This window comes from Oratosquilla oratoria, chromosome 30 (genome assembly GCF_046742065.1).
Source record: "Oratosquilla oratoria isolate Oo_2021 chromosome 30, ASM4674206v1, whole genome shotgun sequence".
Classification (NCBI taxonomy): domain Eukaryota; kingdom Metazoa; phylum Arthropoda; class Malacostraca; order Stomatopoda; family Squillidae; genus Oratosquilla; species Oratosquilla oratoria.
This window is the reverse complement of record NC_134806.1, coordinates 9,630,589-9,644,641: the sequence shown is the minus strand read 5'-3', so window position 1 is coordinate 9,644,641 and position 14,053 is coordinate 9,630,589. Positions and strand designations below refer to the sequence as shown.

General features: G+C 44.3%; 1 protein-coding gene across 4 annotated transcripts in view; it reads right to left on the bottom strand.

Moving 5' to 3' along the window:
• The window catches only part of LOC143041011 (armadillo repeat-containing protein 8-like), a 108,107-nt gene that overhangs the window by 46,264 nt on the left and 47,790 nt on the right, over nt 1–14,053 (bottom strand). For all 4 annotated transcript variants that reach the window (XM_076212556.1, XM_076212555.1, XM_076212557.1 and 1 more), the window contains exon 11: nt 2,359–2,487. In XM_076212556.1, coding sequence (XP_076068671.1) covers nt 2,359–2,487 — 129 coding nt within the window. The remainder of the gene's footprint in view (nt 1–2,358; nt 2,488–14,053) is intronic.

Sequence of the window (14,053 nt, the reverse complement as noted above, 5' to 3'; positions counted from 1 at the left end):
CATTTATCAAACGGTTACTTTCTAAATGATGTTCAATAGCATCTCTGATGATAGTTTCCATTATTTTTCCTACGATTGAAGTCAAACTTATAGACCTATAGTTATTTGGTTTCTTTTTGTCACCTTTTTTGAATATGGGAGTAACGTTAGCTAGCTTCCATTCTCTTGGGACATCTCCGGATATGATGGATTTCTTGAAAATAATTTCTAATGGAACAACAATCTCATTTTTCATTTCCTTTAAGATTCGCGGATGCCAACCGTCAGGCCCTGGTGTTTTATTAACTTTGAGTTTGTCTATACACCTTTTAATTTTTTCTTTTGTTATATTTACCGTAGTGAGTAAGTTTACCCTAGACTTTTCACAGGTTTCAGTTTGGAATTCACCTTGAGGTGTTTCGTTTACGAATACCGAGCTAAAATAATTGTTTAAGATATTACACATTCCTTCATTTGAACATTCCCTCTTTCCCAATGCCCTTTTTACTCCATCCATCCATCCATCTCATCTTTTGTCGCCCCCTCGTGTTCACTCCTGCATCTGCCTTCCATACCTCTTTTACTAATTTTTCTTCACTCTTTCTTTCCATGCGTCCAAACCATCCCAATACTCTTTCATCAACCTTATCTCTCAACTCCCTTTCCACCCCCGCTCTCCTCCTCCACTTCCTCATTTTTCACTCTTATCCAGCCTAGTAACCCCTACCATACTTCTCCAGTGTTTCATCTCAAACACAAACTCCTCTCTTATGTTCCATGTTTCTGCCTCATACGGTGCTGTCACCACAATCACCCTTTCATATAATCTTCTCTTAGCATCCCTTCCCAAATGTCTATTTCTCATTACATCTTTTAATCCACCAAGGCATTTACTTGCTTCTCTCAATCTACATTATACCTTCACCTCAACTCCTCCCTTTCCCTCCACATTCATACCCAAGTAGTACATACATACATACATATACCAAGGCTTTTCCCCCTTACAAGGGAGGTAGCCAAAAAGGGAAAGGCATAAAATAATTTCCGCCCATTCCATCCCTGAATACACTCCACACCCCTCCACCCTCCATCTTATCTGAGCACCTCCTGGATGACGGGTCATCCCTGCACCTTGTCCCCTGCCCTGGGTCAGAAGCAGTGTTGCAAGACACAGCACATCCACAGCAAGGCCGCTTCATTAAATCGGTGACCCCCCCCCCCCTCTCTGTCCCCCCAATGCATAAAAGGAGAGGATGGGGAGAAATCCCTTCGGGCTGCATCAAATTTTGCTCACACATACTACCTCACCCCCCATCCCCCTGCCCATTCCACCTCATGCAATCACAACATCATCCATATACAACCATTCTCCATTCACCCCTGTCTTCTGTCCTCTCCCGTCCTTCCTCAACAGACATTCCCCTCTTCCCAAAAGCCCCCTTCACCCCATCCATCCACCTCATCTTAGGACGTCCCCTCATGTTCATTCCCTCCACATCTGCCTTCCATACCTCTTTTACTAGTCTTTCTTCACTCATCCTTTCCATGTGTCCAAACCATCCTAATATTCTTTCATCAACCCTATCTCCCAGCTCCTTTTCCACCCCTATTCTCCTCACCTCCTCATTTCTCACTCTATCTAGCTTAGTAACCCCCATAGTACCCAAGTAGTACCTAAAACTATCCACTTTCTCCAGTCTTTCTACCTTAACATTCACTTCCATTTGCTGCCACCCTCTCCCCTTGTACATCTCATCACCTTACTTTTAACCACATTTATCTTAAATTTCCTTCTTTTGCACCTCTTCCCAAACTCTGTCACTAACTTCCTTAATCCCTCTCTGATCCTGCTACAAGTGCAGTGTTGTCAGCAAACAACAACTGGATTATCTCCGTCTTTTCTCCACTTTCTTTAATTATCTCCAATTCCTGGCCCATTACCCTTGCATTTACCTTTTGCACCACCCCAAGGTGACATAACTCATATCTGGTAAAGTCCCTCCTTTATCTCAAACCACTCACTCTCTCCATTTCTAACTCTAACAGGCTCTACTACTCTTGTAAAAACTCTTGACTGCTCTTAACATCTTTCCTCCTGTCCCGTATATGTACAATACCTCCCACAGTGGCTTCCTATCTCCCGTCATAAGCCTTTTCCAAATCCACAAAGACTCCAAAAAATCATTACATTTTCCTAATGCTTTCTCACATATTTGCTTACTACAAAAGTCTGATCCACACAACCCCTACCTGTCCTAAACCCACACTGTTCTTCACCAATTATTCCTCTCCATCTAAACCCTCACACAAGCCTTCTCTTCTATACATTATGAAAAATGATCAAGTGCATAAGAAATGATTGAAATAATTAGTGTTTACCTTTATCCTATGTTCTGCCTGGAAAGCCATATTCATTAAGGCCCACACAGCATTGAGTCTCAAACCCGGGTGAGGTTTGCGTGTCAATCCACAAAGAAACTCCACTGCACCCTGCTCAAGGATAGGTTCCTGCAAAGATAAATTCAGAGATGTAAATATATATACCAACTGCCCTTTCCCTTTATAAGAAGGGTGGCTAATTCAAATCATATCCCCATATCATAAACAAATAAAACCTGTTCAATTTCCACTTCCAGATCTGCATCTCAAAAATGCAGGCTCTCCCACTACACTGATTGAGTTGCATGCAATGCAGCAAGGCACAACTTTTTCAAGGCTGTGCCCAACAGCCAGAGGTGGATTACACTAGCTGATTCACTATACAAGGTCTGTTAGAAAAGTATCCAATTTTATTTTAGGTGGTGGGGGAAAAGAATACTGCCACCAAGTATTTCCACTTGTATCGTAAGAGGCGAGAAGAAAGAGACGGGGATTGGGACTAGGCATTCCTAAACAAAAAAGAGAAGGCATAAGAGGGTCTGGGAGTTTTCCGACCAGCACCCTAAGGTTTGGGTCTTTTAATGTGCGTGGATGTGGTACAGATGAGAGTAAAAGGGAAGAGATAGGTAGTATGTTTGTGAGAAGAAAGATGGATGTGTTGCCTTTGAGTGAAACTAAGCTGAAAGGGAAGGGCGAGTGTAAATTTGGGAGTGTAAGTGGGAGGTTATCAGGAGTGAAGAGAGGGCAAGGGACGGAAGGGGTGCCTATACTAGTAAGTGAAGAGATAGGTAATGTGTAGTAGAGTGGAAGGAGGTTTCCTCAAGGATAATGTGGATGAAGGTAAAACTGGGAAAGGAGATGTCAGTTTTTATACGTGCGTATGGGCCTGGCAGTGAGAAGAGCGTAGAAGAAAGGGAGGCTTTTTGGATAGATTTAAATGAGTGCATATAAGATTAAGGGAGAAATATCAATGTGATAGTACTGGGAGACCTTAATGCTAGGGTAGGAATTGATCCAATTGATGGAGTGGTTGGGAAATGTGGAGTTCTGGGAAAGAATCGTAGGGGAGAGTTGATGGTGGAAATGTGTCTAGAAAGAGAGTTGATGATAGCAAATACAGTGTTTCAGAAGAAAGTCAAGCATAAGTACACATGGGAGAGGGTGGTAGAGGGAAGGGTGGTAGATAGAGCATTAATGGACTATGTAGTGGTTAATAGGATTATGACAGGAAGAGTTAAGGATGTACATGTGCTAAGGGGAGAGGGTGGGGGAATATCAGATCCTTTTTTGGTGGAAGGTAAGTTGAGAGTGGAAGATAGATGGAGGAAGAGGAAAGGGACAAAAGGTAGGGAGGTGCTTGGAGTGAACTCTTTAAATGAAAAGGAAAAGGAGGAGTACAAGAAGAAACTGAAGGAGGAGTGGGAGGGAGTGAAGGATAGAGTAGGACTAGGTGTGAGGGAGGAATGGGGATGGTTCAAGGTGGGAGTCACAAAGTGTGCAAAGATGGTGTGTGGAACAAGAAGGACAGGGGGAAATAGAAGGAAGGGTAGTGAATGGTGGGATGAGGAAACAAAGAAGGTTGTAGAAGAGAAGAAGCAAGCTTTCACAGATTGGTTACAAAATAGGATGAGGGAGTCATATGAGAGGTACAAAGAAAAGAAAAGAGAAGTAAAGCAAAAGGTAAAGGAGGCAAAGAGGAGAGCAGATGTGAAATAGGGTAAGAGTATGACAGAAATTTTTGAAGTAATAAAAAGATGTTTTGGAAAGAAATTATGGGAGGAAGAGGAGGCGAATCAAGTAGAGAAGAAAAGGTAAAAGGTGCAGATGGAGAGATGATAATGGAAGAGAAGGCAGTAAGGGGAAGATGGGCAGAATATTTTAGGGAGTTGCTAAATGTGAAGGAGGATAGGGAGGGAAAGATAGCTGCAGTGGGAAATGCTAAGAAAATGAGAGTGATGAGTGAGGAAAATGGAGGAGAAATAAGGAAGGATGAAGTGAAGGCAGTAGTTAAGATGATGAAAGCAGGTAAGGCACCTGGTCTGGATGGATGCCATACAGAATGTCTATAAAAAGGAGGTACAGTGATGGTGGACTGGCTGGTGAGGTTATTTAATGTTTGCTGGAGAGAAGGTAGAGTGCCGGAGGACTGGAAGAGTGCCTGTATAGTTCCACTTTACAAGGGAAAAGGGGACAAGTGTGAATGTAGTAGTTTCAGAGGGATTAACTTGTTAAGTGTAGTTAGGAAGGCTTATGGGAGGATCTTGATTGAGAGGATTAGGAGAGGAACAGAGGGAGTAATTGGTGAGGAACAGTGTGGATTTAGGATGGGTAGAGGTTGTGTAGATCAGATTTTTGTGGTAAGACAGATATGTGAGAAAGCTATAGGAAAGGGGAAGGATGTTTTTTGGGCTTTTATGGATCTGGAAAAGGCTTACGACAGGGTAGACAGAAAGGCACTGTGGGAGGTTTTGCGGATATACGGGATAGAAGGAAAGCTTCTAGGAGCTGTCAAGAGTTTTTATGAGAGTAGTAGAGCTTGTGTCAGGATTAGAAATGGAGAGAGTGAGTGGTTCGAGGTAAAGGTGGGACTTTGTCAAGGATGTCTTATGTCGCCCTGGCTGTTCAACTTATATATGGATGGGGTAGTGCGAGAGGTAAATGCAAGGGTAGAGGGTCAGAGATTGGAGATGGTTAAAGAAAATGGAGAAAAGTGGGAGGTGAGCCAGCTGTTGTTTGTGGACGACACTGCGCTTGTGGCAGGATCGGAGGAGGGATTGAAGAAGTTGGTGACAGAGTTTGGGAGAGTGTCTGATAGAAGAAAGCTGAAAATAAGTGTGGGTAAAAGTAAGGTGATGAGAGGTACAAGGGGTGAAAGTGGTAGTAGTCTGGAAGTGAGCATTAAGGGAGAGCAACTGGAGGAAGTGGATAGTTTTAGATACTTGGGTGCAAATGTGGTAGGAAAAGGTGGAGTGAAGGTGGAGGTAGAATGTAGATTGAGAGAAGCGAGTAAATGCCTTGGTGGATTAAAAAGTGTAATGAGGAATAGACATTTGGGAATGGATGCTAAGAGGAGACTGTATGAAGGAGTGATTGTGCCAACAGCACTGTATGGGGCAGAAACATGGAACATGAGAGAGGAAGAGAGAAGGAGTTTCAATGTGTTTGAGATGAGGTGTCTGAGAAGTATGATGGGGGTTACTAGGCTGGATAGAGTGAGAAATGAGGAGGTGAGGAGGAGAACAGGGGTGGAAAGGGGGTTGGGAGATAGGGTTGATGAAAGAGTATTAGGATGGTTTGGACACATGGAGAGAATGAGTGAAGAAAGACTAGTAAAAGAGGTATGGAAGGCAGATGTGGAGGGAGTGAACATGAAGGGACGTCCTAGGATGAGGTGGATGGATGGGGTGAAGGGGGCTTTGGGAAAGAGGGGAATGTCTGTTGAGGAAGGACGGGAGAGGACAGAAGACAGGGGTGAATAGAGAATGGTTGCATATGGATGATGTTGTGATGCATGAGGTGGAATGGGCGGATGGGCAGGGGGATGGAGGGTGAGGTAGTATGTGTGCGCAAATTTTGACACAGCCCGAAGGGATTTCTCCCCATCCTCTCCTTTATGCATGGGAGGATGGAGAGGGGGGGTTGCCAATTTAATGAAGCAGCCTTGCTGTGGATGTGCTGTGTCTTGCAACACTGCTTCTGACCCAGGGCAGTGGACAAGGTGCAGGGATGACCCGTCATCTAGGAGGTGCTAAGATGAGAGGGAGGGTGGAGGGGTGTGGAGTATATTCAGGGATGGAATGGGTGGGAATGATTTTATGCCTTTTCCTTTTTGGCTACCTCCCTTGTAAGGGTATATGTATGTATGTATATGTATTTATTTTTTGCAAAAAAACGGATGGATTTGAATCGAGCGCACTTGCATGAGCCAACCTTGAACCTTCGTGCGTATGTATGAATTTTTTCCTGCCTGTCGATAGGGTCAGTTGCTGGCAAGCAGCATATGTGTGCAGTAATGTGTGGTGCTCTCAGCAGTTTTTCATTGCTAGGAAAATGACAACTGGGATTTGGTTTCCGGGTCGTACCCGTACACCCAGGACTCTTCACCAGTGATTATGGTATTCATGAAGTCGGGGTCACTATTTGTGGAGTCCAGCATGTCCTGTGAGACTTCAACATGAAGTTGCATTTGCTCCGCTATCAGCAGATTCGGCACAAATTTCGCCACCACCCTCTTCATGGCCAAATCTTCAGTCACAATGGAATGTCCCGAAAAAGTGTTGATGCCCACCTCTTCCGCAATTTCTCAGATAGTCACATGACAGTCCTGCATCACCAGTGTTCACTTTGGCAATGACCTGGTCATTTCAGCATGTTGATGCCCGACCCGAACATGGCTTGCTCTCCACCATTGTGCGGCCGTCTTTAAACCAGTTGTACCACTCCTTAATCTGTGTGATGCCCATAGCATCGTCACCGAAAGCTGTCTGAATATTCCAAGTGGTTTCCACCTGGCTGTCGCCCAGTTTCGAGCAAAATTTGATGCAGTAGTGCTACTCCAGTCATTCCATCATTTTCCTTGCAATGAAAAACCTCCGAGAGCACTACACATTACCTCACACAAATGCTGCTTGCCAGTAACTGACGTTATCAACAGGCAGGAAAAAACTCATGCATGTGCATGAAGGTTCAAGGTTGGTTCATGCAAGTGCACTTGATTCAAATCAATCAGGTTTTTGAAAAAAAAAGTTATAATAATAAAAATAAATACAATAAAAATAAATAAATAAATAAAGTTGGATACTTTTCTACCAGACCTCGTATGTTAATTACCCCTTTCTCACTCTGAATAAACTGATATTCAGATAAGAAGAACATTTCTTTAGTTGGCATTACTCCTTCATCCATTCACCTCTATATTATGCATATTCCTCCCTGCTTTCACCACTTCATTATATGGCAAGCACCCCGACCCATCCCCAATCTGCTGCTGGAGGGGTGGAGAGGAGGAAGAGGAGAAAAAAAATATTTCCAAGTTGTACATACATATATATACCAAGGCTTTTTCCCCCTTACAAGGGAGGTAGTCAAAAAGGAAAAGGCATAAAATCATTCCCACCCATTCCATCCCTGAATACACTCCATACCCCTCCACCCTCCCTCTTATCTTAGCACCTCCTGGATGACGGGTCATCCCTGCACCTTGTCCACTGCCCTGGGTCAGAAGCAGTGTTGCAAGACACAGCACATCCACAGCAAGGCCACTTCATTAAATCAGCGACCCCCCTCTCCGTCCCCCCATGCATAAAGGAGAAGACGGAGAGAAATCCCTTCAGGCTGCGTCAAATTTTGCTCATACATACTACCTCACCCCCATCCCCCCACCCATTCCACCTCATGCATCACAACGTCATCCATACACAACCATTCTCCATTCACCCCTGTCTTCTGTCCTCTCCTGTCCTTCCTCAACAGACATTCCCCTCTTCCCCAAAGCCCCCTTCACCCCATCCATCCACCTCATCCTAGGACGTCCCTTCACGTTCATTCCCTCCACATCTGCCTTCCATACCTCTTTTACTAGTCTTTCTTCACTCATTCCTTCCATGTGTCCAAACCATCCTAATACTCTTTCATCACCCCTATCTCCCAACTTCCTCTCCACCCCTGTTCTCTCCTCACCTCCTCATTTCTCACTCTATCCAGCCTAATAACCCCCATCATACTTCTCAGACACCTCATCTCAAACACATTCAAATTCCTCTCTTCCTCTCTCATGTTCCATGTTTCTGCCCCATACAGTGCTGTTGGCACAATCACTCCTTCATATAGTCTCCTCTTAGCATCCATTCCCAAATGTCTATTCCTCATTACACTTTTTAATCCACCAAGGCATTTACTCGCTTCTCTCAATCTACATTCTACCTCCACCTTCACTCCACCTTTTCCTGCCACATTTGCACCCAAGTATCTAAAACTATCCACTTCCTCCAGTCGCTCTCCCTTAATGCTCACTTCCAGACTACTGCCACTTTCACCCCTTGTACATCTCATCACCTTACTTTTACCCACATTTATTTTCAGCTTTCTTCTATCACACACTCTCCCAAACTCTGTCACCAACTTCCTCAATCCCTCCTCCGATCCTGCCACAAGCGCAGTGTCGTCCATAAACAACAGCTGGCTCACCTCCCACTTTTCTCCATTTTCTTTAACCATCTCCAATCTCTGACCCTCTACCCTTGCATTTACCTCTCGCACTACTCCATCCATGTATAAGTTGAACAGCCAGGGCCACATAACACATCCCTGACAAAGTCCCACCTTTACCTCGAACCACTCACTCTCTCCATTTCTAATCCTGACACAAGCTCTACTACTCTCATAAACACTCTTTACAGCTCCTAGAAGCTTTCCTCCTATCCCGTATATCCACAAAACTTCCCACAGTGCCTTTCTGTCTACCCTGTCGTAAGCCTTTTCCAGATCCATAAAGGCCCAAAAAACATCCTTCCCCTTTCCTATAGCTTTCTCACATATCTGTCTTACCACAAAAATATGATCTACATAACCTCTACCCATCCTAAATCCACACTGTTCCTCACCAATTACTCCCTCTGTCCCTCTCCTAATCCTCTCAATCAAGATCTTCCCATAAGCCTTCCCAACTACACTTAATAAGTTAATCCCTCTGAAACTACTACATTCACACTTGTCCCCTTTTCCCTTGTAAAGTGGAACTATACAGGCACTCCTCCAGTCCTCCGGCACTCTACCCTCTCTCCAGCAAACATTAAATAACTTCACCAGCCAGTCAACCATCACTGTACCTCCTTTTTTTAGACATTCTGTATGGCATCCATCCAGACCAGGTGCCTCACCTGCTTTCATCATCTTAACAACTGCCTTCACTTCATCCTTCCTTATTTCTCCTCCATTTTCCTCACTCATCACTCTCATTTTCTTAGCATTTCCCACTGCAGCTATCTTTCCCTCCCTATCCTCCTTCACATTTAGCAACTCCCTAAAATATTCTGCCCATCTTCCCCTTACTGCCTTCTCTTCCATTATCATCTCTCCATCTGCACCTTTTACCTTTTCTTCTCTACTTGATTCGCCTCCTCTTCCTCCCTTAATTTCTTTCCAAAACATCTTTTTATTACTTCAAAAATTTCTGTCATACTCTTACCCTATTTCACATCTGCTCTCCTCTTTGCCTCCTTTACCTTTTGCTTTACTTCTCTTTTCTTTTCTTTGTACCTCTCATATGACTCCTTCGTCCTATTTTGTAACCAATCTGTGAAAGCTCGCTTCTTCTCTTCTACAACCTTCTTTGTTTCCTCATCCCACCATTCACTACCCTTCCTTCTATTTCCTCCTGTCCTTCTTGTTCCACACACCATCTTTGTACACTTTGTGACTCCCTCCTTGAGCCATCCCCATTCCTCCTCCACACCTAGCTCTACTCTATCCTTCACTCACTCCCACTCCTTCAGGTTCTTTTTGTACTCCTCCTTTTCCTTTAAAGAGTTCACTCTAAGCACCTCCCTACCTTTTATCCCTTTCCTCTTCCTCCATCTATCCTCCACTCTCAACTTACCTTCCACCAAAAAAGGATCTGATATTCCCCCACCCTCTCCCCTTAGCACATGTACATCCTTAACTCTTCCTATCATAATCCTATTAACCACTACATAGTCCATTAACGCTCTATCTACCACCCTTCCCTCTACCACCCTCTCCCATGTGTACTTATGCTTGACTTTCTTCCAGAACACTGTATTTGCTCAACTCTCTTTCTAGACACATTTTCACCATCAACTCTCCACTACGATTCTTTCCTGTAACTCCACATTTCCCAACCACTCCATCAATTGGATCATTTCCTACCCTAGCATTAACCCCTTCCATACGGTGCTGCACACATAGGCGTCATGAGGAGCAAGTGGATTCGCGACGCTGCCATATCGGCGTCTTGATTATATTTATTGTAGTCGCCCCTGTGTTTTTACATTCTCCCTAATCTGCTCTAAATCCCATTCTCTGTGGTTTTCAAAATTCACGGGTGAAAGAGAGAACGATCGATATAAGCCGTGACTATATTTTATGATGCGAGTATTATTACGACACGTCGTACGGCTGGCATTGGCTGCTGCCCGCGAGATTTAAGTCCCGTAGTGAAGTGGTTAAGGTCTCCCAGTACTACTACATTGACGTTTCTCCCTAATCCCTCTGTGCACTCATTTAAATCTATCCAAAAATCCTCCCTTTCTTCTACACTCTTCTCACTACCTGGCCCATATGCACTTGTAAACACCCACATCTCCTTTCCCAGTTTCACCTTCATCCACATTATCCTTGAGGAGACCTCCTTCCACTCCACTACACGTTTACCTATCTCTTCACTTACTAGTATAGCCACCCCTTCCTTCCCTTGCCCTCTCTTCACTCCTGATAACCTCCCACTTACACTCCCAAACTTACACTCGCCCTTCCCTTTCAGCTTAATTTCACTCAGGTTGTACCATTTCTTTATCCCTCTTAGGGCTTGACTTTACATACAAGTAAAATAAAGAATGGGGAACCCCTACTTCCTTCACACCATCCTATTTGTCTCTTATTGTGACATTTAGGGACATGGTGGCACCAATCTTCTCCTTACCTGATTACATGGGTTGACTTCAGAAAAGGAAAAGGTAGAATCTTATAACTGGTATGAACTGGTTTAAGGGGGCAGCAGGAAGGGGAGTTTGCAAGAGTAAAATAAGCATTCCATTATATCTTCATGAGTAGATTTTACTTTAACATGAACAAACAAGTTTTATAATTTTCATTTTCTGCGGTGGGGGAAAAGAATACTGCCACCAAGTTTTCCCACTTGGATCGTAAGAGGCGAGAAGAAAGGGACGGGGAGAGGGACTAGGCATCCTTCTCCCTGTAGCCCCAAGGGGCAAATTCCTAAAAATCAAAGGAAAGGCATAAGGGGTGCTGGAGGGCCTCGGGCCAGCACCCTAAGGTTTGGGTCTTTTAATGTGCGTGGATGTGGTACAGATGAGAGTAAAAGGGAAGAGATAGGTAGTATGTTTGTGAGAAGAAAGTTGGATGTGTTGGCTTTGAGTGAAACTAAGTTGAAAGGGAAGGGTGAGTGTAAGTTTGGGAGTGTAAGTGGGAGGTTATCAGGAGTGAAGAGAGGGCGAGGGAGGGAAGGGGTGGCTATTCTAGTAAGTGAGGAGATAGGTAAAGGGGTAGTGGAGTGGAAGGAGGTTTCCTCAAGGATAATGTGGATGAAGGTGAAACTGGGAAAGGAGATGTGGGTCTTTGTAAGTGCATATGGGCCGGGCAGTGAGAAGAACATGGAAGAAAGGGAGGCCTTTTGGATAGATTTAAATGAGTGCATAGAGGGTTTAGGAAGAAATGTCAATGTAATAGTACCTTAATGCTAGGGTGGGAAATGGTCCAATCGATGGAGTGGTTGGGAAGTGTGGAGTTCCAGGAAAGAATCGTAGTGGAGAGTTGATGGTGGAAATGTGTCTAGAAAGAGAGTTGATGATAGCAAATACAGTGTTTCGGAAGAAAGTCAAGCATAAGTACACATGGGAGAGGGTGGTGGAGGGAAGGGTGGTAGATAGAGCGCTAATGGATTATGTAGTGGTAAATAGGATTATGATAGGAAGAGTTAAGGATGTACATGTGCTAAGGGGAGAGGGTGGGGGAATATCAGATCATTTTTTGGTGGAAGGTAAGCTGAGAGTGGAGGATAGATGGAGAAGGAGGAAAGGGACAAAAGGTAGGGAGGTTCTTAGAGTGAACTCCTTGAATGAAAAGGAAAAGGAGAAGGAGTACGAAAAGAAGCTGAAGGAGGAGTGGGAGGGAGTAAAGGATAGAGCAGAGATGGGTGTGGAGGAGGAATGGGGATGGTTCAAGGAGGGAGTCTTAAAGTGTGCAAGGATGGTGTGTGGAACAAGAAGGACAGGGGGAAATAGAAGAAAGGGTAGTGAATGGTGGGATGAGGAAACAAAGAAGGCTGTAGAAGAGAAGAAGCGAGCATTCACAGATTGGTTACAAAAGAGGACAGGGGAGTCATATGAGACGTACAAAGAAAAGAAAAGAAAAGAGAAGTAAAGCAAAAGGTAAAGGAGGCAAAGAGGAGAGCAGATGTGAAATGGGGTAGGAGTATGACAGAAAATTTTGAAAGTAATAAAAAGATGTTTTGGAAAGAAATTAAGAGAGGAAGAGGAGGCGAATCAAGTAGGGAAGAAAAGGTAAAAGGTACAGATGGAGAGTTGATAATGGAAGAGATGGCAGTGAGGGGAAGATGGGCAGAATATTTTAGGGAGTTGCTGAATGTGAAGGAGGATAGGGAGGGAAAGATAGCTGCAGTGGGAAATGCGAAGAAAATGAGAGTGATGAGTGAGGAGAATGGAGGAGAAATAAGGAAGGATGAGGTGAAGGCAGCTGTAAAGATGATGAAAGCAGGTAAGGCACCTGGTCTGGATGGATGTCATGCAGAATGTCTGAAAAAGGGAGGTGCAGTGATGGTGGACTGGTTGGTGAGGTTATTTAATGTTTGCTGGAGAGAGGGTAGAGTACCGGAGGACTGGAGTAGTGCCTGTATAGTTCCTCTTTACAAGGGAAAAGGGGACAAGTGTGAATGTAGTAGTTTCAGAGGGATTAGCCTGTTGAGTGTAGTAGGGAAGGCTTATGGGAGGATCTTAATTGAGAGGATTAGGAGAGGAACAGAGGGAGTAATTGGTGAGGAACAGTGTGGATTTAGGACGGATAGATGTTGTGTAGATCAGATCTTTGTGGTAAGACAGATATGTGAGAAAGCTATAGGAAAGGGGAAGGATGTTTTTTGGGCTTTCATGGATCTGGAAAAGGCTTATGATAGGGTAGACAGAAAGGCACTGTGGGAGGTTATGCAGATTTATGGGATAGGAGGAAAGCTTTTGGGAGCTGTCAAGAGTTTTTATGAGAGTAGTAGAGCATGTGTTAGGATTAGAAATGGAGAGAGTGAGTGGTTTGAAGTAAAGGTGGGACTTCGTCAAGGATGCGTTATGTCGCCCTGGCTGTTCAACTTATACATGGATGGGGTGGTGCGAGAGGTGAATGCTAGGGTAGTGAGTCAGGGATTGGAGATGGTTAAAGAAAATGGAGAAAAGTGGGAGGTGAGCCAGCTGTTGTTTGCGGACGACACTGCGCTTGTGGCAGGGTCAGAGGAGGGATTGAGGAAGCTGGTGGCAGAGTTTGGGAGAGTATGTGATAGAAGAAAGCTAAAGATAAATGTGGGTAAAAGTAAGGTGATGAGATGTACAAGGGGTGAAAGTGGCAGTAGACTGGAAGTGAACATTAAGGGAGAGCGACTGGAGGAAGTGGATAGTTTTAGATACTTGGGTGCAAGTGTAGCAGGAAAAGGTGGAGTGAAGGTGGAGGTAGAATGTAGATTGAGAGAAGCGAGTAAATGCCTTGGTGGTTTAAAGAGTGTAATGAGGAATAGACATTTGGGAATGGATGCGAAGAGGAGACTGTATGAAGGAGTGATTGTGCCAACAGCACTGTATGGGGCAGAAACGTGGAACATAAGAGAAGAAGAGAGAAGGAGTTTGAATGTGTTTGAGATGAGGTGTCTGAGAAGTATGGTGGGGGTTACTAGGCTAGATAGAGTGAGAAATGAGGAGGTGAGGAGGAGAACAGGGGT